General features: G+C 42.9%; 1 protein-coding gene across 12 annotated transcripts in view; it reads right to left on the bottom strand.

Moving 5' to 3' along the window:
• The window catches only part of CAMTA1 (calmodulin binding transcription activator 1), a 375,482-nt gene that overhangs the window by 326,702 nt on the left and 22,674 nt on the right, over nt 1–26,106 (bottom strand). For all 12 annotated transcript variants that reach the window (XM_080563929.1, XM_080563940.1, XM_080563939.1 and 9 more), the window contains one exon: nt 18,029–18,147. In XM_080563929.1, the coding sequence (XP_080420055.1) occupies nt 18,029–18,147 (119 nt within the window). The remainder of the gene's footprint in view (nt 1–18,028; nt 18,148–26,106) is intronic.

Here is a 26,106-nt window from a genome sequence, read left to right as displayed (position 1 = left end):
TCCGTCGCCTTCTGCTTCTCCAAGAGACAAAGCAAATGCCAGAAGCACGAACACTTGTTGTCGAACCACATGTAGATCCAACTACTGAATTAATAATTTCTTAGCATCTCATCAGCTTACTCCTGCGCTAATAATGCACGATAAAGGAAGACGGGACATTAACAGATTGACTTGGGTGAAACATAGGTAGCACTACTCCTGGGGAATTTTTGAGCAGTGGAGCACCTTCCTGTTCCAAGTCCATTGCAAAGAATTAGGACAGGAAAGTTGTAGTGTTTGTTTCATACGTTCAGCACAACAGGAACATCACCCAGATCTAGACTAGGTCCAAGTAATAATCACTGTAATTAGCACTTCATTCATATAATTACCCGTAGACCCCATAATATTTTACAAAGGAGGTAATTACCCATATTTTACAGCTGAGGAAACAGATACAGTGCAGGTGAATGACTTAAAAGAAATCATCAGTACATCTGTGGCACAGCCAGAGACCGCAATTATCCTTATTCTCAGACAAGGCTCTCCCCCCAATAATCCGTGCTGAATTCACTTCTGTCTTGTGTGAAGGAATCCAAAGAAAATAAAAACAAACTGGAATTTTCAATGTCTAGAAGAGCTGAAAAGCAGATAAGCCAAACCTAAAGGAGAAATAAAAACACATTTTGATCACCGAACATTTTCTCACCCAAGATCTACAGCTAAGAGCAAAGGAAAGACAAAGAACCCTAGCTCAAGTACATACGGAAAGCAAAATATTGCATTTTGACTGGCATAGGAGTTCTATTTCTGCAAGCAGAGAATGAACAGAAGCACAGAACCGAGTCATGGAAGGCTGCCCAATGGCACCAGCTTACCAATTCAGCGATCAAAGACCTTAATGCATTTCAAGAATTCAGAGATGAAAGCAATAGTAGTAATTAAATTCTTTCAGTACTTTTCAAAACAATACACACGCAGAGCAGCAAGCAGAGAGAGACCTGGGGAATTTACCTCCGCCCCCAGCGAAACGCCCTGGGAAGCAGGCTGCCAGCACACTGGTCCTCACGTGGCAGCCGGTCCAACCGTGTGGTGCAGCTGCACGCGAGGCCCAAGTAGCCTCCACTTCCCACTTGTACATCTTTTGGGCCTTCCTCTGAACAGGGAGAAGTCCTGTTCCCTTCCAAGCACAGGAGCAACAGCACCCTTGGCTAAAGGAGGTCATCCCTAAAACACAGTAGTAGGAGATGGCTTCCTATTTGTCAAGTTTAACATGGAGACATCCTGTACAGAGAGCTGTTTTTCCTCAGATACTTAGTTAAAAATATATATACATATCCATGCTATGCATTTTTTTTATATTGCATGCTTGGATGAGTTTTATTATTAATAGAAAAAAGCACGTTTGCTTGTGTTGACTGATACAACTGGTTTTTAAAGTAGTCCAAACTGAAGTGAGCAATTTGTCTGTTGCCTATGTATATTTTATTAAATGAACAGCACAAGCATATGATTGATACACAAGTATGTCTAATAGATTGAATAAAGGAGATTAGGTTAATTCTACCTCAGCTGCATTACCTGAAATGCAAGATATGCAGTGTTCTAAATCTAGTAAATGTGCAAGGTATTTCATTTCAGCCATTTAGCCTTATGTTAAAGTTAGCATATAAAAGCATACAGCAGTAGAAGATATTGCATGAATTTCAATATGAAGAGCTGTTTCAGGAATGAATGTTATCAATATTTTAGTTTTGAGTAGCAGGAAAACCTCATAAACAGAAACAATTCTTTCAAAAGAGTATTCTCCTAATATTTAAGTATAACTCTCTAGATAATTTTTTTTTTTTTTTTGCTTTACTAACATTTGTAGTATTTATGTAGTTTTTGGATCAAGTATTTGATTAGAACACGTATTTTGTTCCCTGTTCAGTTAAAAAACAAGCTCAGTAAAGTGAATCAAGTTCTGTAACCTATAGCTACACAATGGCCAATGCTGACACCATTTACTATCATCCATTAACAGTACAGCAGAAACCTGAAGAAAAATTTCAAGGTAAGGCAAATGGTAACGGTCTTGTAATGACAGGTAGCATTTTTATTTATTTATTTATTTATTTATTTTACACAAACCTTTATTCCTGTTTATACAGGAAACTGGAAACAATTCTTAAGGCTGAATTTTAAATGTCGGTATCAGCACTGAGCTGAATGCTTAAACCTTCTACCAGTGGCAGCTCCTACTGACATGTCAACATCTCATCTCCTCCACATAAACACTGAATTGCATCTGTTGTTACTACATCTCAGAGACGCTCATTTAAGATCCAAAGGAAACGTTTCAAGTGTTTGAAACAATGCAAGGCAAACTTCTGAGGTACTATTTGTTATGCTACAAAAATAGCAATCGACCCAAATTTTCCCATTATCACAGAAAATAGCACTGACTGAGTAACTCTGCATCTAACAATACTCAGAAACATAATGAAAAAACAGCAGGCATCATCCTGTTGCAGAAGAGCTTTGTGGATGAACTTAAGCACATTTCAACAGCTAAGAGCGCTTACCTTACGGGAGGAAGTGAGGCGGACGTGGCACTGCCTTCTCCTGAAACAAGGCACCTAGCCCTTTCCAGCCATCTGTTAGCTTCGTATGCTTTTATATAACCGATTCCAATTCCCGACATCAGACATTTTTATTTCATCACTTGTTTTTCACTTTACCAGGAGACAGCTTAAAACCAGCTCTCTACTGAGTGGAAGCAAGACTCCCTTCGGCTACCAGACGCCTAACTACCTGAGGGTTTCTAAAAACTGCCTGCCTAGAAAGTCAGGGCATTCACATCTAACTGTGGCTGATATAAAATACACGTTATGAGGAAAAGAGAAATGGTCTTCAAGGAGTTTTCTTGGGCAAAAATAAATATTTTTCCGCAGAGTTTTAAAAACCCTGTTCTGTGTTCTGAAGACTTGAGAAATAGCTTGAGATGGTTTCGGAGGATAATACTTCTCAGTCTGACAGGCAGTGGTAAAACCAGAGTAAAAGCCAAATCCCAGCTATCCGAAAAACGCTCGCTGTAGGAGTAGCAGCCTTGTATGACAGAATTGATGACTCTGGGCCTACAAAAACTATTACAGGGAAAATTTGGAACAGGACAGGAAAACAAGAAACGAACCCAGACACTTCAAACAGCGATCTAGGCTGTGATTTTCCATTTCAGCTCCTACTTGTTGGGTCAAAGACAAACAGGTACATCAACACACGAGAAATACTGGTGAGCAGACTTCCTGAACACTGTTTTCAAATGCCACATTATTTTGACAGGTGATTGTGCAAATAAGATGAAGTTTTGTATGATTTTAAAAACGATGATGCTGTTTAAATGCAAAGATCAGTATCAGAAATAGCTTTTTCCTCAGACTCTGGACTCCTCTCCAAAAAGATGCTTCTCTAACAGGTTCTGGTGATGCCTGTGCATCCCTACCACCTTTTACGAGTTTTTTCCTCGCGGGTAAGGCTAACTGGGTCTCAGCTCGCCCGGCCTGCTGAGGGCCCGCAGGTATGACCAGGCAGCTCAGTCTCGGCGGTCCTGGCTTGGCAGCGCTTCCAGGAAGGAGCGAGCAGAACTGTGACTGCACAGGTACGTGGCTGACGGTACGTGAACGCAGACGAGCAGCAAGCCCTTGCTGAAAGAAGTGAACTTAATTCATTTTCACTTCTCAGACTCAAGAAGCTGAAATCATGGAAGTGCTTCTCAAAACACTGAAGGGATGCTTGCTACAGCCTCTGTTTATCTAGGGGAAAATATCAGCAAGAGGATGTTCAGATGTGCTTCAAGCACCGCCCAAAAAAGAACATATGCTGGCAGCGGCCATGTAAAGTCCGAGGAGCTTGCTGGTAATACAGATCTCCTGTGAACAGCTCACTACAACCCTAATTTTAATTTGCAGTTCTAATGAAAGATATAAACTTTTATAAGCATCAACAAGGCTCAGAGAAGACCTAAATCCATTTCAGTGCTCATTTAGCAGCTTCAGCTGTGTGCAATTAAAACTTCAGCATTAAATGTTAGAGAATAAAATAATGAGACACTTAAAAAATAATCTGTGCTTCAGTGGGCCATGCTCAGTAGGTTTCATATTATCATTTACAAGATAAATATAGAATCTGTCCAAAAGCAATAGCTTGTGTCTTATATGCCAGTATCCTCTCAATAGAACAAGGGAAGAAATGGCTACTAAACTTTGGGGATTTTCCTGCATGTACACACAATTCTGCTTCTTTAAGCATATCCGTGCCTTACAGTCTCACAGCATTGATAACTTTCCTTTTGGCTTCAATAACGTAAAAATAAAAGTAAATTGGGCTTCAATGGAGATTTTCGCTTCCCAAGGATGGTCTGAAGTCTAAACTTTTATTAAAACAGCTATCAGTTTTAAGTTGATGGTTAAGAACAGTTATCTTCAGGACATGGAACAAAAATTTAAAGAATATTTTTTATTCATAAGAGAATCTTAAATACTCCCAAGATTACTTTGAGCTACGAAAACATGACATGTGCAGAAAAAAAAAAGAAACACAGTAAACATCATATATGTTTTACTGACCAAAAGAACTGTAGAGAAATGCAAATTAAAACCAAAGATGTACAGAAATATCAAAATAAATTAGACTAGGTATTGGGAGAACACAGGTCAAAAGAGTAATGTGCTATACAGGAAAAATACACAGTGTTAAACTTAAAAGAAGCAAAAAACAATGAGAAATACATACTTTATTTTCTCTTACAACAACTATTTTTTATTCCAGAAAAGCCAACATTACACATCTTCGTAGAAAAAAAATATATACTTGGGGAGGTCAAAGAATGCTACAGTTTAAAATGATGAAACGTTACAGCTTGCACACCAAAATTAAAAATGAAATGAAATTAAAAAATGAAATGATTACCAAAGTAATGCAGGTCAAGGGATCAAAGGTGAAGGGTCACACATTATTAAAAAGAAATCCAAAAGGACGTCTGCAGCAAGATCTCTGCAAAACAAAGGAGCTTCAGTAAGTAAAACTAATACCTTTCACGAAATCAAATCAAAGTTCTTGAAATTGACAAACAACACAATGCAGCTGACCCAGCTCTACCGGTCCAGTGGGGGTGCCTGGTGCACCGGACCTCCTGCCACCACAACCACGCTCGCTACGGAGATCGGCTCGTACTTTCACCACATTTTGGCTCATAAAAATCTTTCCACTCAAGCACGCTCTTGGCACACTTGTTTCTATACAAAATGCATTTCCAGAGCTCCGGGTGGAATTAGCATCACTAAGCCATCGCGTAACCCAGCGCGTGAGGCGCGATGCACGGAGGAAGCGGCCCTGCTCCGCTGCTGCCGTCAGGGAGCCGGCCATTCAGGGACACAGCAGTGCAACGGGCGTCACTGCCGCTTTCAGAACATCTGTTTTTAGGTAAGCGTTATATGCTCATTTTCAGTGAATAAAGGAAACTCTTGAAACTGGAAATATTGTAGTTATTGACACATACCTACACTGAACCACTAACATCATAACGTATCAGTTTAACACTACGATAAAAAAGTAATTCAAATGTGGTTACCAAGACAAAGGCCTTGCCCGCTAGAATTTCAATTACACAGAAGCTATAAAAAAATCTTCCTACCCATTTTCGAGCAAGATACAGCCAATTATCTTACCAAATTTATGCAGAGTGTGTAATATTTACATCAGATAGCTTTAAAAGACAGACACCCACCAAGGGCACTATATCCCTTCTCGTTTCTGCATTCCTCTCCGGCCTGCCTCTCAAGACATTAAGCTTCAGGAATCTCTCATCTGAACGAAAATAGCTTCACGTTTGAAACAAAGAAACAAACAAACCCCACAAAACTTTATCTTCATAAAGTAAAGAAGCCACCAATGATAGAAAACCAGCATATTCGAAGTTGAAGGGTATGCACTCATCTCGTTTGCCTGTGCAGTTTTCCAGAAAACACATTACATCTTTCCGCATCATTCTCACTTTACACGCATCTTAGTTAAGAACCTGACGGAGAAAGCAGCCAGTTCTCTATTTTTAATATCCCCTTCATTAGCCGTACCTAGTAAACTTTCCAGCTAGAGCAATCTACATGTTGGAGTTACAACTAAGTCCTGTTAATTTCAGTGTTTATCAGTTCCAATTCTTGGCAGTTAAAATAATCCACCGAAGCCTTTTCTCTTTCCCAATTAACATCTGATTTTTCTCTTGCCACAGTACAGTTCCGCACCACCCGAACGTTAGATCGGACAGGTGTCAGAGCTTCTTCGCGGAAGGACGCCCAGGAGACCCTGCAGCTCATAGGAAGCAGTAAGCAGGCTTCTAAGGAGGCTGACGCCCCCCCTCCTGCCTCCCCCCCCCCGAGCACCCAAGTGGCACAGCAAGTGCCGCGCTGCCCTTGGGCTGCTTTGGGCAGAAGGGAGCCTCTGGCACGGGCTGCAGGGAGCACGCAGGGAGCAGCCCCGCCAGCACCTCCTTCCCCCGGAGCCTGGCTCGGCCTCCTCCAGCCGGCAGAGCCGCCCGCCGCTCCTGCGGACGTTCAGGACAGAAAAGGCACGCGGAGGCACCTGACTGCACGCATCTGGGCGCAGAGCGCTTCCCAGCAGCCTACGGCCAGGCGCCAAAAGAGAAGTAAAAATTTAATGTGTGGTAAAATGTTAATGAGGAGCACTGTTGAAAGCACAACAAGAAAAAAACTAGACGTTTTTATGAACCAACAAGTCAGCCTTCCCTTTCTTATCTCGTCCGCGTGCCAAGGCTGGATCTTTTAACCACAATTTAAGCTGCAGATTTTTAAGACAACCTCATTTTGGAGTAATGCGAGTCAGGAACAAATCAACTTACAAATAATTTAACAACAAAGATACAGGTTTTCAATGACTCAGCAGCTAATTAAATCCAGAAGGCATTAACACAAATTGTATTAACAGAAAGACCTCATATCTCAGAAATTCCTCAAAGGTTAGAAAAAAAAAAAAAACAAAAGCCACACCACCGCGGAAACGAAACCCAGAGAGCTGCGTGCAGCCAGGCGAGGACGCCCAGCATCTCGCCTGCGGGACAGCAGCTGGCTTAGGTTCCTGAAGTGATTTTGAAAGCTACTAGTACCCATTACGAAAGGCTGAAAGAAACTAACCAAGGTAACAGGTATAAAGCATTTTCCTTGAACTTTGTGCTAGAACAGGCTATTTTTCCCCCTTCCCTCTCTTCCTGATATCTTTTATGATGAAAAAGAAAAAAGGAGACCCACTTATAAAAAAAAAAAAGAAGAAATTATTCAAGGGACAGAAAAGTAATAGCTTAGTTTGAAAACCCTCTTTTGTGAGAATGTCATTGTGCCTTTTTAGTTCTGTGGAACTTGTGATTTATTCCTGCTCCTTCTTTAACTGTCCCCTAATAACGAGTTACTGCAGACATCGGTAAATTAACCAGGGCTGTTTCCCCTATCGCCATTTCTTAGTTGTAAATACAAACTTTGGCGCCGAAGTATTTCAAGTAACTGTTTTTAAACAGCAGCCAAACACCACTAGGTCACCCACCGCCCTCACATCCCTCGGCATTAAACCCAAGGCAGACACAAAGCACTACAATGCCCGCAGCATTTTGCTAACTCACCTCTGTCGTCTACCAGCCAGCAAATGCTTCCCTGCTCCTGTTTTCATGATCCTCAGCCGTGGTTGTAAACAACTGGTTACAGAGGCTGATTTCAAAGGAATGAGTGCAAAGACTTTCTTTTCTCAACTTCTCCCTTGCTGCAAGAGATTTTTCCCCCTCTTCCCCCAGATGGAATTTTGTTCCCCGCAACGCCCCAATGATCATCACACTTTATGCGGAAAACAAATTTGTTTTGCTCAGTCCTTTTCTTTAATACTACCCTTGTATAAAAGCTTCACTTGTACTAATTTTTCCTTCATGTCTAGTTTTCCTTTTTCTCCTAGATTCCTTGATTTCTCTTCTAAGTGCGTAAGTCACACTTGGAAGTACTGAACATGAGACTGAAAAGACAGGATTTCAATCACTTACAAAATGTAATAGCCTCAGTTTCCATTCATTTGACAAGTGAACCAATTCATTTGTGTTTATGTATGCCAGTCCCCAGCAAAGAGGCATTTAAATTGACTTTGTAAATTGACTTTGTTAGAACATTTTCCTTGTAAAATGCAGTTCAAAGCACAGCTCACATAACACACTAGTCAGTATTTTACCCAGTGCTGGGCCAGCTGGAGACCCAAATATGTGATGCAGCAGTACCTACAGCTACCATGTGTGTTCCTGTACACAAACACCTAAATAATAATTAAATTCATGCACTCTAAATCTCTTATATTTGAGGAATGGCTTGCTTACTACATAACTCCAACTTTTTACTCCCACTATGCTGGATTCTGTGTTTCCTGATAGTACATTTCAGAGTAGTCCAATACCACAAAGAGGAAGAACCCCAACAGAAGACGCAAGCTAGGAAACGCAGACTAGGTTTATGTAATATCCCAACACGATTTCCCACATTCCTGGAGCAAGCACCCTGTGATACCACTATTTCTAATTGTGTTAAGTACACAACAGACAAGGGATTTAGAGCTCACTCTTACAGGTAAGAAGAGATGGCCGAGCAGCATTCGTTGCTGCTAAGCCATGGCTGCCTACACAACATGCTTTTAGCCGAAGAACTTAAACTTGGCTGACACAGTGAAGCGACCACCTTTTGCACGACAGCTCCTCTGAGCTTCTGACATTGAACAACACTAAGCAGTTGACCAAGCAGCTGTTCCTCTCCTGATGCGACCACGAATCTTGGCGCACGAACATCTCAGCAGCGCGTTCCCCAGTCTTGTCACGTAAAGGCTAAGAAGACACGAGACCACCACATACAACGTGTTTAATTTTGGTGATACGACAATTTGAAAGAAGGCGGCATTCAAAGGAAGGGAGAACCAGGGCATTCATTCAGTTGGTCACTGACTTCTTGGAGTATTTTAGTACAAGAAACTGCTGCCAAAACCCATCCACATTACGGAACTCAGTTACACAGCACTTCTTAGTCATTTCAAATTAACGTGGCATAAAAAAACCACAGCGCACACAACCTGGCTTTAGCAGGAGAGTTCAGGGGACTTTGCGAACTACACCCGCTGCATACTCCTGAGAGGCAGAGCATGCAGTTCAAATGAACACTCACTGATCCGGTCCCAGGACTTCGCTATCACTTATCTTAGAGCACGGGATGTTTTCCATGTGGGACATACAAGGTGCTCTACCCTTTGCTATTTTTTTGCATGGTGTGCAGGATCTTCAAATGATCGATCAACTGATTTTTGCATAAACTACCACATCTGTATTACTAAACTAAGGAGGGGCTTAAAACCCCTATACCCGCTAGCTAGGGAAGCATATAAGCCATGTGGCAATATAGACAGCAGCCATACACACCTAACAGTCAGAATTGCTGAATCCAAATGCCACCCATACAACGTAGAACAGCCAAAACCATCTGGGATCGATGACAAGCCTGTGGCAGTGGTGCCGCAGCTCCTCATACAGAAACCTGTCCTTTGACTGCAAGCTCTACTCTCCCGTACTACTCCCTCTGCTGGGAATCATCTCCAGGGGAAAAACAAAGACACAAAGAAACAAACAAAAACAACAAAAAAAAAAAACAACAGAGAACCCAGAACTTGATGTGCAAATTTAAATCCAGCCATGACGGCTAATCAGCTTTGCATTTGTATGAATTTCTAGTTGGGGACTGAAACAATTCTTTGCTTTTTTGAGATTTCTGTGCTGGATTCATCCTTTATAGGTTAGCTCCCATCATCAAAAGAATGATTATTTTTTCACTTTTATCTGGCAATAACTACACTGAGGAGCCCAAGCTTTTAAGAATGCCAGGCTGAGTGACAGACCGAAATCCTATAATAAGGAAACTCCTTACAGTGGAGAAAATAAATAGCTATACTTCACTGGTCAGTTTTCAGTGTCTGGACAAAAGGCACTTTTGTTGCATGTTTTCGTTTTTATTTCACAGAAACAAAGTTTATATCATCATTTGCTTTGTGCTTCTGCCACTCTGCTTCCCATAACCTCAAATATCTTGACCTAGTTGGCAAGTTTCAGCTGTCCTTCATAGCAGGGGAGATCTCAAACACTGAATGCCTACGGATTACATGAAATAGCAACAGCTGGGTACAGAAGGTGCCAAGTTAAATACAACTGATGTAAACAAAGCCTGTAACAGGACATTACCTTCATACTGAGCATCAAATTAATCACACGAAAGAGTCAAGGGACCTGTTATAAACGCAAAGAAAGCTTTCATTAATTCTTACAGCCTTATTAGATAAAAGATAATCCAAACCAGGAGGCTGAAAGCCACAGAAAACCACAGTTCTGACATTAAGCAGCACCCATGTAAAAAATTTACCTCTAGCACAAACGGGACAACAGTCCTAAGAACGAGACAAAACAGCTTAGCTCTGATGCCTCGGCACAAAAAGGCAAAGCGCTGTGTATTTGGTTATCTTCCCGATGCTTTTCTCTTTCTCCCAGCACCAGTTTTTAATCATCTACAGGTGCTCTGAGCACAGGAGGGCTCAGCATCTCTCCCCCGACTCAGCATGCTTTTTCAGCACCATGTCCCAGGAGGGACAGCCCCCGCACCCCGCTGCGCCCGCAGGCTCCCCAGCCCTGCCCCGCGCCCAGCCCGCCCAAGCCAGGCGCAGCGGAGGACCAGCTGGCTTCCCAGCCGTGCTGCTCTTTTGCCCTGCAGCTTCCCCAAGTTTCACTACCCTCGTATTAGAAGGTTTATACCTAGCCTACCTATGTATATATATACATATTTTTTATTTTTTGAAAGAAGCTTAAGCAGACATGATTGTCCCCATAGCTCTAAAGCAAAGTAATCTTAAAATGGTTTCAGGCTCCTTTGCCAACAGGGGACACCCTCAAAATAGTCTTTAAAAGGAGATCCCTTATGCCTGGAGGCCAGCTTCCAACGCTTTCTCTACAGCAAAAGGCAACGCAACGGCAGACCCACCAACTGAAGCAGGTCTTGGTCTACACCGGGGCTCTAGGCTGCGTGGGGCCAAAGTCGGACCTTTAAAACCTAAGCTACCTGGAAGCCAACTAGAACAGTATTTGGCAAAAGGCAGCACGTTAAGAAAGTAATTTACATAGTATAGACAAGTCGTACTGGTGTTTCAGAACATGGAACTCGCAAGTACAGCACCTTCACTGGCATCGATAACCCAAGGAACCAAATTTGTTACTTGTAACTTTGCTCTTGAAGACAGCGACTGCAATCTCAGATGTTATACCCCTTTTTTATATCAGGCTGCAGAATTACGCTTCTTCAGAGGAATGTTTTTCAAGCATTGCAACAGCAATGCAAAAAAAAAGCAAAACCAGATGAATGGTCCAATACGCTACAACTCTGTTCATATAAATCACTCTAGTTTTCACCTTCTAAACTCATTTTTCAATCAGCAAAATTACTCATCTGTCTTCAGCACTGTTCCTTAAACCTCTCCGGGGCCCATCAGCAGCTGCTGATGTAGGATATGCCACACTCAGAACTTGTGATCCAAAGTCCACAATTCTCTTTTGACGCATGACTCACTTTATCTGAAATTTAGTGAAACCAGATTTAAAAAAATCTGATAAGCTTCCATGAAAAATAAATGAAAAGCGAAGTCCCTTCCATTTGAAATAGTCACTTAAGGTTTGCTGGGAGGTTTCATTCTTTTACCTCAGATGAGCACGGATCTTTTCTGTCCATTCATGTAGCATATGAAACAGTAAAACCGCTTCCTGGACAAACCAAATCCACGCAGTTGTATCTCTACATACAGTAGTAGGCAAGCATTCACAGCAAAGCCTGTCTACAAACACATGCTCACATGAATGTTAAATACAAACCAATTGCTAGAGTATGTTTAAATTATGTTTTATTTTTTTATTTAGTTACCAATAAACGTAAAAAAGTTAATTCGTTCAATCAGACTGACTTGGAATAAAAAGAGGAGGACAACACATTATCCAAAACAATATGTTTTCATCCATTTGCTATGCTTTACAGGATTCAGTTTGGTCCCAGGTCTCCAATACATTAACTGCACAACACTGCAACATCAGCCATTTTTTTTTTTTTTTTTTTAAGACTTAGACTATTCCAACATTGGCCCTAACATTCATCTAAAAGGAAGGAAAAAGTCAGATTTTCCCAAGAGGAAGACAAGGAATCTTTCTCTGCTACAGCACAAAGAGCGTAACAGGCATTACTTGGCTTTTGTTAAAATTCCTGAGAACGATAACCTTTCAGTTCTGCTCAATCACTGAGCCTGCACACAACGCTTACTAATTATGTAAACATGACTGAGAAACTGCAAAAGCAAAGCCAATAGCAGATTTCCTGCTTTGTATATTAGGCAAAGCACAGAATTTCATTAATTTCACAAAATAAACCCATAATGAAGTGCTTCTGTTAAACAAATTTCCGTCTCTTTCACTGATCAGCCTCAAATCATAACCACACACACAGTGAGAAAAACCGCCCCCACGCGCTAGGCTGCGCCGGGCAGGTACACACACAGCTTGTGCCCAATTCTGCTCTAATGAGCGTGTAAAAGCATTTCCCTCCGATTTCACGTTCAGAGCTTTTTCTCCTTCAAATGAAGTGTTTTTTCTTACATTTCTGCGCCTAAGCCAAGAGGGGGGCTGCACACTCGGAAGCACGGTGAGCTCTACCAACAGCCGGTAGCGCGAGGATTTCATCGGGCAGAGGCGAGCCATCCTAACGCCGCCCGCGGCCAAGGGACGTGTGACCGCAGCCTTCGGGCCTCGTGGATGCTCTGGCTGGTCCAGCACACAGCAAGCAGTTTGTCCTCACCCAAATACTTCCTGGTTTACTCCCGAAAGCTGAAGTGAACTCGTTTCAGCTGCCGGCCCAGCACTAAGCTCTCGGCTCCGAGCCCTGCCCGGCCCCCAGCCACTCACCCGACCTCCGTGCCCACATCGCTCCGCACGGAGCGACGCGGGGCAGCCGTCGGGCAGAACGGGGAGCAGGGAAGTTCCTAATAACAGCACTTGATAACATCACGGCAGGACGTTATACTCTGTGATCACGTGGGCAGCAGAAGCAATTAGTCAAAATTAAATATTCTTGTTGCTCTTCAGAGATCACAGGGCTGATGCAGACAGTGAAGGCATTCCAGCTTTGTAAGTGCTGGCTGCTCTACAACTGCAACGCTCGTTTCCAGCGGCCAGCCTGTTGTTTCAGGAAACTCAGCACTTAAGCAAAACATATCTGAATTAACTGGAGCTTAATGGGAAGCATTAAATAAAATATACTGAAAAATTCTGCAGTCCTCACGAAGTTGTAATGAGCACTGTTGCTTTTTCCGAGTTTTGCCATCTTGGGAAAGCATCCCCGAGTGTTGCCGTCTCACAGACGGGATGCCAAGCATCCCTTCCTTGCTCTACCAGTAGTGACAATGAAGCCTTCATGAAAATAGCCCTATGCATTATTACAAAGTTTACATTCAAACATCAAACTTTGCATTCATTCTGGTGCAGGTAATCCAAGATTTTCTTCCCGTTCCACTTATGCCATATGCCTGCTCTCAAACTCATGAATTAGCAACACGTTAAGCTCCTTCGATAAATAAGGTAGGAACTGGTATGCTAACGTAGTGAAGTGCTACAGTCCATCATACTGGCCAGTGCCGCACGAAAACAAATAGGTGTTTCTCATTTTCATATAGAGACGTTAATTCTGAAATGCACTTAAAAGCATTAACAAACAAACAAACAAAAATAAAAAGAAACAAGAAATAGGCCCTGCTGCTCCGTCACTACCCAGAGCAGTATGTGGATGAACAAACTCGTGACGACAGAGCCACAGAGGTAACTGGCTGCCTGACCCCTGTTTCCTGGGGGCCTTAAGGGGAACTTGAGTTGCAGGTGGCAGACAACGCTACCACTTACACCTACTCTGTGCCAGCCTAATAGCTAGCCCAAATGCTCAAAGACTCACTTCCCGTGTCAGTCTGGTTCCCTTATAACCCTCAGGCAATTCTCCAAACCTTCTGAATCTTCTCTGCACTTTTGAGGAAAAAAAAAAAAAAAGAGAAATAACTCAATGTCAAGTGGAAAGGAAGAATGTCACTATCTTGCAAGCAAAGCAGAAATGCAAGACTAAATCAGAGACATAAATGAGCATGCAACTGAAATTCACTAATGCGGTGTTGTACGTTGACTTTCCACGATAACAACAAATAAAACTCTCTAGGTGAAAACTGGAACGCTGCTCTAAAAAGTTCAAACAAATGCATGCAAACATACAGCTGCAGTAAGCACTTCCAGTGCAGAAGCACATAAAATACCACAATACAATGGCTATACTCAGTCCCAAATTTGCCTTTTTTTTTTTAGCAAGTTAAAGAACTCCTACATGAAATAACATCCAAAAAGTTTTTGCAATTGCACTTAGTTGCACATTATCAAGCAATAACTAAGCCTGAAATTTCTAAAAACTAAACTGAATAACAAAAAGGATGTTAAATACCCCATCAGCAAAAAATGGCATTTCTTGCTTGACCCTCAAGAAGAGCCTAAGCCCATTTAACAAGTATTACTTTTTTTTTCTACCATGGCAAGTCTGGGGTTTTCCCTGCAGAGAACGTAAACATAGAATGTGGCCATAAACAGAAGCTCTAAGTAATATTTTACATTTTGGATGTTTAACTTTTTTGTCTTTCTTTTACTGTGCCATTAAGTGTTTACAAGGATGATTAATGACTGCGGTTGCCAACTCCATTAATGAAAAGCATCTCTGCTCAAAACTGCAATCAGGTTTTTGGCAAGCACCGTACAAAGACAAGGTTACATCGACACCCTTCAGCCCCTGCACCTATTTGTGTCACTGAAATAGCACAACAGTGTGGGAAGCTCCCAATTCCTAGATAATCTGACCGTTCTACACGAAGCAGCAGGATGAATTTCCTGCAGACAACATTTCTCGCTGCCTGTAGTGATTACCAGTTAATGAGCCGGTGACCTTTGCCTCCGCTGTTAGGGGACAGCTCGAGAGAAGAGTGACAGCGAGCGCCAGGCAAAGGCAGGCGCCCCGAAACCCCCCGGAGCACCGCTCCCGCCCCGCGCCCCCTCCCGCAGCCCCAGCTCAAGGCGAGCGCCCTCGGAGGATTTCCCCTGGGGAGCACAGGACAGGGGAGCCCAGAGGTGTCACCGCCGGCTGGGAGCACAGGACAGGGGAGCCCAGAGGTGCCACCGCTCCTCCCAGCCAACTGCAGCAAGCGCCACACTGGGGAAAGCCCTTGCTCCACCAGCCCCCTGGAACCAGAGCCAGCTGTATTACACAAATACTGAAACGGGTCAGAACTAATGGCAACTAAAACCCAAGAGCAGGGCACCCTCACAAACACAGCTCTGCAGAATTTTCTGGCAATTAACTAACTTGCCCTAATGTGAGAAACCATATGAAAATCCCCTTTCTGTCTTCCCCAGAGCAAAACAAATAAAAGCGCACACACTTTCACAGGCATCTCAACAATGTAAATCTATAATTAAATGGCTTGGCTAGACTTACGATTTTGTGTCACTGCGAAAAAAAATTAAATTGGAAGGAACACTTCCTTCACTGTGAAATATAAAAATACCATAAACTTGATTTAAGAAGAGATGACATCTTGATATGGAAATATATTTCCATCAAACATTTTAGTTAAAACTGCATAATCTGACTGAAAGCAAACATCTCAGTAACATGTTCTAAGCATTTTTAAATGCTCCACTCCTTGCTGCTCACCACACTATTTTAGTAAATGTAAAGTCAACCACAACCTATCCAGTTCTCAAAGGATATTGCTTCTCCAGCCTAATTACCCAACCACAGCAACGTATGACCATTATCCTCAGTCTACGGATGAAAGTGATCAGAAAGAGTTATTTGCCTGTGTTCCCATGGTGATGCCCTGGTAGAGGAAAGAGCAAACCCCAGCTGCTCCTTGACCTCTGCACTGCGCGTTTGCAGCATCTCATCTGCAGACGACAAAATCCTCGGCAGAGCCCTACCGCCGGGTTAACGTGTACCACACACCCTCCAGACCGGCTCAGCCCGATGGCTGAAAACGCTTGCACTTCATTCTAAGGGCACACGACTGCGGATAAAAGCCACGCTTAGGTTTTCTTGAAATATTTCCATACAAAGCATCAGAAAAAGCATTGCTGACAGGTGCCTCTGGGTGGGAGATGGGCGCAGCCCCGGCCGCATCCCCTCCCACGCCCCCAGCACCCTGCCCCACCTGGGGAAGCCCATGGCAGGACTGCCTTGTCCCAGCCCGAGCAAGGGAGGGCATCAACCTCGCGGCACCATGGCATCCGTAAGGTACTTGAGGCACTGCCTGCTGGAGTTCAACACAACGCTCTCAGACGCAGGCTTTAATTTTCAGGCAGTCCTGGGTGTAGCCAGGAGCTGGACGCGATGATCCTTGTGGCTCCCTCCCGCCCTGGGACAGTCTGGGATTCTACAGACCTGCCCGGTGGTGAGACTCCTTGCAAGCAGCACTGGTGGTTTTGAAACTAACACAAAGATTCTTTAAGTACCACTTTATAAAACATGCTTTTTCCTTCAATAAGTAATAACTTGTGCCTTCTCCAGCACATTCAGAACACCTGTGTAGTCAGATTAGAAATACATTCCCTTAGGAACCAACTCTGAAATGCAGTCCAGCATTATTATTCAATTATACCCTAAGAAAAATTCAAGTTTTGTAGCACCGAACAGATTTAAACTTCCAGGTGGGGGAGGGAACATACTCTCTAAGCTAAGTTACCCCTTCCCATATAAACAACCCAAGTTTTCCAGGAGTTTATCTAGGTGTAAGATTCTGCTTTTTTGCTCTGCCCTAACAAGGCCAAAAATCTCTGTCCACAATAAAAGCTCTCCCCTTCTAATAACGCAATAGGGAAATTGCGACCAACACACCACACACAGAAACCGTTCCTTGTCCCCACTGCGTGGTAACAACAGCGACGGATCTCAGAGGTAAGAGAGATGACTGCGACAAACCTGACATTCAGAAAAGCACTAGTGTTTTTTGTTTGTTGTTTAACATACCAGCTGATTATTTACCATTACTAGCAAACAATCCATCTAGAATTAAGGCATGAGACAAGCCCACAACTAGAATATGCTAGCAAGCACTATCAGAAACATTACCTTTCCCCCTGTCCAGAATGCTGAACTCTCATCTGACTCACCTGACGCTTCCAGCCTTGCTACCCAGAAGGAATAATGGCAAGGGACCTTAGACAGTTTGGACTGTTCCTCAACTTTACCTAGGACCACCAGACACCTGAATTTTATCTAAGTTTCATTTCACATCAATGAACACATGTGTGATGTATGGACTAACAGGAGATAAGCAAACTAATGCATTTGGAGTAACTGGATTCCAGAATAAAATGTCTGATTCTCTGTGTCTTCTGTCCTTAACCGGACTGCTCAAAAATTAGGTTAGTTATTTCAGGGAATAATGCTGTGCAAGAAAGAACATGCACTGTTTTGGGTTTTTGTGGTTGTTTGGTGGTGGTGGTTTTTTGTTTTTTGTTTTTTTTTTTGGTTGGTTGGGGTTTTTTTGAAGTCTTTATACATTTTCAATAGCAAGGTAACATTGCTTAATACTACAAAAATATCAAATTTGAAACAATTTTGAAATGTGTCAATAAGACGATACAAAATTTGACTCAGACAAGTGACACACATGAGCAACAGACTCCTACTGTACCATTAGTCAGCTTCCACATTTGCCCTTAAGTCTAGTTTAAAGCTCTTTTTTAACATTTGATATGATTCTATTATTTAAACAACAGGTTTCAGAGCAACTGAATTTATATTCTGTAACTAACAGGGCACGTACTCAAAAAAAACAATACATAAGCATCAAGAAAATTTGTATGTTTAAGAGTAGCAGATTTAACTACCTCATTAGTGTTCCAGCGGTGCCTCTCCTTCGGTAAACTTGAACATTTTGGTAGACATTCAAGCAGCTTCTTCGGTAAAAAGATTTTTACATGACTGCCATTGCTGTTCCCATGATCATCTAGAAAGAGGAGAATACACATGATATATACAAAAGAGAAGAGGTGATTTCTGTTAGCAGATCCTAGTTACAACACAACTTGGAAATCTAGCAGTTCACTTGTCAAATAGCAGGTAATGTGCCATTGCAAATAAGAACACAGCCTTCTGCTGAAATTCCACCTTTATTTCAGAAATAAAAATACTGTTTAATTCTGTATGGTTGCGAAGGGAATAGCTGTGATGGATTTGTGCACAAGCACGTGTGTGTGTGCTTACCTGTGACTATTTTAGCTTATTATTTCCCTCCGTGAGACTTTTTTTTACAAGCAATAACAACAAAACATTATAGAAGCTGTGACCACAGCAGTATGACCTGCCAGGAAAGCCGTAGATGAAGTTCACACTAGACAGGATTTGCAAGTAAATAACCACGGAGCTCTTGTACCTGCTATAATTTTGTCAAGCTGCAGCAGAAATGCAACTGAAGGTCTATTAGTTCATTTAAAACTCTATAATGCACTGTACCCTGTTTGAAAACAAGTTACTTTTCTTTCCATGACAGCTCAGAAAGTGAATGTAGTTCCTCAATACGAGTGAGGCAGAAGGATGGAAATCTTCCTGCCTCACTACACTCAGGCATCTCAATAGCAGAAATACTGAAGAATACAAAATAATTCTTTTTTGGTGCTAAAGATAGACGGAAGGTGCACTGATGTCCCTTAAAAATAAAGAGACCCCCAAAAAACCCAAAGCCCCAACAACAGCCTGGCAGAAGTCCCAGAAGCACCAACATCATTATGTTTCTTTACCATACTTCAAGCAGCACCTGGAGAATCAGGACATACATAAACGAGGTGTGTTTATGAACTAAATCAGTCCCTGCTGAAAAGGGAAACACAACAGCAGGACAAGACATCCAAGCTGTACAAGCTACTACACAAAGGTTTTATCAGTTCTTCTAAAGCCTCCCTCGCTTTCCTCTGCTATTCTCACGCTTCTTGCGCACCACTGCCCAGAACCTCTTACACACAGACTTCCTCGGCCAGATTTCACCCTACAAAATTAACTCATAGTAATTTCACATTTGGAATATTAACTTTTTCCTTTAACACCTCATCATTTCATGCCATTGAGCAGATGCCAGTTTCATGATAAAACTCCTGTGTAATTACGTACAACATTGAAATTTGCTGTGACCTGTAGCAAACAAAAGCGAATCTGTGCTGCAATCACGTTAGAAAGCAGACTAAGAACACAAACCAGTCGCTAAACATCCCTAGTATTTTTAAAGCTTGATTATAGTCCTGGATGTGTCGAGTTCAACAATATACATGCTGTTAAATCAACTACTCGTGCAAGCACAGCAGATGAGTTTACAAGATAAGCAGCGATGTGCAGGATAAACGCGAGCTGTTCTGTAATTTATGAGCAAGCACGTTCGGTGAGCTGGTGGGAACTTCGCTGTGCCGCTGCGTTAGCCCAGCCGCACGGGGATGGCCGGCGGCACGCGGGAGGGTCAGGCAGCGCCGGGCACGCCGTCTCACGGCGCCACGGCACCAGGCGAGGCCGTGGGCAGACACCGAGGGCCAGCAGGGCCGTGCCTGAGCAGAGCAGCGGCTGGACAGGAGCCGACCACGGCTCTACCACAGCACGCTTCCTCTGCCGGCTCCTCGCAGCCCTGCCTCCGGTGTCACGCACATCACTCAACAGGGCTTTGCGGCCGTGACTTTCTCCCGATGTCCTGCGCACGTGCCTGTCACGCCATCGCGTCCCGCTGCCCGCCAAGGGTCCACGCACCTGGCGACCCGTGGGGCTACGAGCACACCAGCTCACGTGGGGCCAAGAACAGAAGCTGGCGGGGCCCTACCAGCATGGCGATCCCCCAGCAGGTCGCACTTGTATCCAGGTCTGCCATCCAGTTTAGCTGGTACCTGCTTAACATTCCCTATATTAATTTCATATCGTTTTCATTTCTCATTCAAAATATTGCATTGCACTACATTCAATTCATTAAGAAGGCAAAGTATTTTACATCACACGTTATTGCTTTTATCAGTCAAACGACATCCCCAGTTGCATCTCATCAGCTTATTTTCCACAGGCACATTTTAATTGTCATTAACTGCGTAACTTCCCCTTACCTCCGTATCAGGCAAGTCCTACATCATTCGTTCATTCTGCAAGGCTGGCAGACCTACAATTATTCAGCTCATTTTACTTTCTCCCACTGTCATCAGTTATCGGCATTAATAATCCAGAAAGTACCTATGGATAGATCCCTTAAAAAGGTTTTGGTGTAAGTTACCAGAACTTGCTAACTTTAAACCTTCCAACTCGCATCGTTAGTAGCCCGTACCTTTGTATTACTACAGCAATGGAAGGTACTTTTCATCACCCTGTACTGTGACTGTATCTTGCGTACACTCCCCCTTTCTGCATTTAATAATGACATTTCAAAAAAAAAAAAGGCCCAACACTGAAAACAACTGTCACCTTCCCTGATGTTAGGGGGTCTAACACGGGGGGGGGGTCTGCCTTTCTGCTAGGGAATCGTCCAGCAGCACGGTCAGAAACGCACACAATTCCATAACGCGCAGTGAATGCTAAATTCGATCACCTCCAAAACAGGTCTGACCTTGAAAAATGATGGAACTGACCAACTAGCTATGAAGATTGAACGAGAAAGTGCATCACCCCAAATGATGCTCGCACACTTGCTTTAGAAGTCGGTTGCCTTTCCATCCAGTGGAATCATTCGTGACAATCCTAAACCTGAAAATGGTTCTTCTGCGCTTATCTACTACAATTTTATTTCTTGGACTTTGAATATGGAGATGTACTACTTGGAAGTGCTTCTATTTCCAAATGGAGGATAGTCTACGCAGATAAAACAGCAAAGCTTGGCACAAAAGACAAGAATTTTCCCCCAGCTGCACCCACTGGTGTTGGCAGACTTGGTCACCAACCGGAGCTCCCCTCCACTGATTCAGCTTCCTTCTTCAGAAAGCGTTTTGCACCCGCAGATCGCCAACACTGACTTTTCAGAGTTCAAATTCTTCCAAACATCACCTTGCTACTCTTGTTCCTCACAAACGCAATCCTTTCAACTAAAACATGTCAATTTTTAGGGAGGTGGAGCAAAAGAAAAAAGAAGTAACCATCCTCGGGTTTGAAGCAAATCCAGCATTTCTAGTCAGCCTGATGTAGCCACCCAGCTACCATGTAGTCTTAGGATGAAGCTGGAGGAATATGAATCAACCCTATCCACATCTGAATTACAGAGCAACCATTAGATCCCAGAGGGAATAGCGTACATTTACTAAGGACTCAATTTTCCTCTGTAGTTTAAAAAAAAAAAAAAAAAGGAATTTACGATTTCACAATGCTTATTTGATTTTCCTGTGGAAATGCAAGCCAGATTTGTACTTGAACTTTCACCCTAGTATGATTTTTGCTATGGATGTGACTTACGACATAGTGATCTGCAAACCCACCCAGTGTCAATAAAAAGTGCTTTTGCAAGCAAAGCTGCACTTGCACAAGAAGGATTTGCCAGTAAAGCTCTATCGACATGATTTTTTTTTTAGTGTAAAGCTGGCCACAGCTCAAAAATGCCTCCCAAGGCATGCACAGCTGATTTGGAAAATTACAATAAGGAAGCTATGTAGGCTGCCTTATTTCAGTGTAACGTATCTCGTCGTAATTCAGTATGAAAATCCAAAATTTAAGTTCCATTAGCAGTCTTCAGGATTACTCATTAGTGAGACAAAAATCATGTGAAATTAAGAAAGTACAACTATTACAAAGTTCATAGAAAGTTCCATATTAATTATACCACATAAACCCTTCGTAATTTTATGGGTTTGTTCATGCTCCTTGCACTTTATCCTCCCAGGGGATGCAACATGGGCCATAAAACTTTAAAGTGCACAACAGCAAATCACAGCGAGCCTCTGTTCCACCCCTGCTCTCCAAACATCCCCCCCCTTTTCTTTTTTAACTGGTTCTTAAATTTTCTGTGATCCAGAAGGTGAATTTAGATCTCTAAACCATTTAACTACCACAGTTTATCAATATAACTTATAATTGGGGAATACAGAAATGTCTGAATGGGTGTTGATCAAATGCTGATTTGCAGACAGTTCTATTCAGGATATAAATATAAAGAATAAGCTCATAAAATCACAAACAGAAGTTTTATAAACTCATTTTTATGAAGTAATAACTTCAGCGTTAGCCATTTGCTAGACTACCTCACAGAAGAGGTAAAAGGTATCCAAGCGTTACCAACAGGTGTTTTTGTGTAAAACAAACAGTTAAAACTACAGTGTCAGCATCAGCTGCATAAATGGAATGGGAGGCCATCAGGAGAATGAGAACAATACGAACATGAGTAAGAATATGCCATTTAGCTGCTTACAGCTTCTTAAGCAGCAGAACCAAGTGAACAGTGTTCAGAACTGGTACCCACACAAGCACAGCAAACACAGGCTACTTGAAGTCATCCAGTCCTCGACAAAACGCAGTACGAACCCAAGCAGCTCCTCCTCACAAGGAAAATAACGAACGCGAGCCTTATGTAAGAAAGTTCAGACGCGACTGTACCAAGGCCTGAAGCCAAGTCTGAACTCCGCTGTCCTTCCTCCCAAGCTGCATTTCTCATCCTAGTGGCTTTTCTGAAGCTCCTCCCCTTTGCGGAAAACAAAACAAGCAAAACCCAAAAACCACTGTTCTTCCAACAGCTTTTGAGTTTTCACTCGCTTTTCAAAAGATGATATGGGAAGAAAAAGACAAGAATAAGAGTTGAAATATCTGTATTTGTTCGAAAGAAATTAATGTAATTATTTTGCATGCTCCTATCCCACGTGTTGGTTGACACTGATATCCGCTGGGTCCCAGGGTGTGGGTGGACGTTTAAAGTCCCCTTCGGGTCCCACATTCAGTCTATATTCTTTTACTTGCTGACTTCTGGACACAGCCAAAACCAATAAATTCAGTCTGGCAGAATGAAATCTGAAGAATCGTCCCCAGTCAAGTATCTGCGGGACGGGCATACTGCATGGAATAGTTGAACTTTGCTCCTGGCAGTTTCAATCAGTAAACAAGCAGCAATATAGTCAAAATCAACAGCTTTTGGTCTGTTTTCTAGAAATATTTGGACGATTACATTTGCAGATCTCTTGGCAACAAAACCAGATTTCTAACTGTCCGTCAAGACGATCCAACCAAGTCCAGCCCTCCGGTGCCGCGGCGAGGCAGGGCTCCGCGGGGCTCCAGCGCTCGGCCCCGGCGCTCGCCAAGCAAAGGGACGCGCGGCCGCTGGATCGCCTCCGTCACGCTGCCCTCGCCGAGGACAGGCGGGCTCGGAGGAGGCCTGGGGGCTGAGGGGAGGGTGGCAGGAAGGGCACAACCAGTGGAAGAGGAGCAAGAGAAGGGGAACGCGCGCACAGCAGCGCGTGTCCAGCTCCAGCTGCTTCCTGCGGGGAAAACCAGGCACAACGAGGAAAACCAGAAAGGGTTAGGAAGAAATAACACAAACGGTAGAGTGTCAAGGACGAACAATGAAATAATTTTTCTCTAGTAAGTTATTGGATCTAACCCAGTTCCTTGGAATATTTTTGATAAATACTTCGATGCTATGACAAGCTCCGTGAACCATTCTAAAACTGTAAGAAATACAACTACAGCTAAAAACCCGCCGCTGCATATTGTAGCTCTGGTTCTCCCCACAACAATGTACGCTTTGTAAGTCATTTTATCCTTTTCACATAGCAAAGTTCCTTGATGCTTTATAGCTGAATTCAATTTAAACAACATAGTTATATAAAACTGCAAATGGTGCGTTTTGGGGAAGAGTTGATGGCACAATCCTTAATGAAAGCCTCCGCTCTGATCGAGGAGGTCTGGCTTACACAATTAGCTATTTATTTCTTAGGCTGTACATTTATCACCAAGCTCAGCTTTGCTATTGCGCTCAGAAGTGCGTCTCCCTGAACCAACAGAAACGGCTACCTCCTTTCCACAAGCTCCACCTTTTTTCCTCCCATGTCAGCCACATGGGCAGGGGGTAAATCCCCCTGCTAAACAAGACAAAGGAGAATTTGGTTAAACCCAGACGTACCTTTATTTTGAAAACAAACTTTAGGAGTGTAGAAATGGTGCATCTACTTTATTTTTTTCCTGCATTTCACAAACATGTTTATGCATGACTTTCAGAGTGTTGCTTTTAAACATGACAAGTACAACAGAACAAACAGACCAACACTTGCTGCAGCCAATAACTCGTTTGTTTGAGACCTGTCATCGATTCCTTCGTTCCCTGGTCTTCACTAAGATTACATCAGATTCAACTGCAATGAAACAATGAAGAAATGGGTGTTTTTAATCAAGCCTAGCAAAAAAAAAACCACCAATTTTTAGTTTTTTAATGCTACAAACTTTCTGAATGTTACCACAAATTTTCCATGAGTCCCAAATTATCGGCTACAGTTAGTGAAATTAATTACTTTTGCTGTAGCAAACTGTTACTACACTGACTTCTACAGATAAGACAATAAAGGAGAGATGGTAAAATTGAAAAAAAAATTGCAAAACCCTCCACCTTCAATCAACTATAATACTGCATCAGAGCTGGCTTCTGGTTTCACAGTAATTAACATTTTGTCATTTATCCTTTTCAAATTTTGCAATTCTATTTCTATAAAAACCCATCTGTGACTCCACTTTCACAGCAGCAGAGCTACTCTGACTCTACACACTATGGCAGCACCATTCATGCATTTTTTTTAATTATTTATTTTAACTATGAACAGTTTCAGTCTTCGGGTTTGAAAAGGTATCTGGAGAGCTGGCAGGAAAAAAACAAAACCCTTCGGTCTGACAGTGTGACAAGAGCAGGAGGACGCCGAGCTCTCCGTGGCCGGCAGTGACGGGAGCACCCCAGTGCTGCCACTTAGCTCCTGCTCGCCCAGGGCAGGGACTGCTCCTCTGCGCACCCCGTGCTCCCCGGGGAAGTGGGAACCTTCAGCACTGCCCCGAAAGGAGGGGTTACTAGAGAAGCCAGCACCTCCAGGCATTCCTGCCTTTTAACCCCAGCAGGATTTAGAACAGGTTAAATACAACACAGGGCCAAAGGGGTTCAGCAAGCTACAGAAGATGAAGACGAGACAAAGCGAGGGGAAAAAAAGCGGGAGAAAACATCTCAGCAAGGTGTGGAAGAGGGAAGCCGGGAAACACCAAAAACACAAGAAGCTGCTGGAAGCACCGCGTTTTAATTAACGAGGCGCTGCCTTCCACAACGCACTCCACTAGCCTCATTTCACTCCGTGGAAGTTTTTTTCCCTGCAGATACATTTGGTTTATTGAAGCAGAGACAGAAGGGACACTAAAAAAGGAAGGTCACATTCCAGCTCCCTCTTTCTGAAGGCTGCCTGGGCAGAGAATCGGGATAGCTCTTCCCCCTTCCTTCTTCATCTGCTCCTTCAGTAACGCACACCCTTCCAAGCAGCTCTTGAAAAGACTGCAAGTTTGAGAAGAAGCTTTTAAAAATATCAGTAAAGTTAGTGCCCAGTCTTGGTAAGTTCTGAAAACATTTGATTAAACCTTACTTCTACATAGCACTTCCACTGTTTCCTGATACAGCGAATTAATTCTAAGTTACAACATCTGTAAGAAACCTTCCCACGGCAGTAGTCAGAAAACACCATGCAAATAACCCCCCTCCAGAAACTTGGAGTAAAAATGTTTGGGAAAACCGCTGAAATGAGAGCTGTAGACTAGTATTAAAAAACTCCAGCTTTACACAAGACCCGCACTTCACGTCAAAAATCTTGCACATAGAACAGTTACAATGCCACTATTGCTCAAAAAAAAAAAAAAAAAAAGGCCTCAAACACGCACACAGCTCCTGCTGCTTCATAAAATGAAGGCAGCTTTCTGAAACCACGCTGCCGGTTCCCAGACCCTCTGTATGGGTTTA

The sequence above is a fragment of the Anser brachyrhynchus genome (assembly GCF_964034855.1).
Source record: "Anser brachyrhynchus genome assembly, chromosome: 21".
NCBI lineage: Eukaryota > Metazoa > Chordata > Aves > Anseriformes > Anatidae > Anser > Anser brachyrhynchus.
This window is presented reverse-complemented; position numbering and strand designations above follow the sequence as displayed.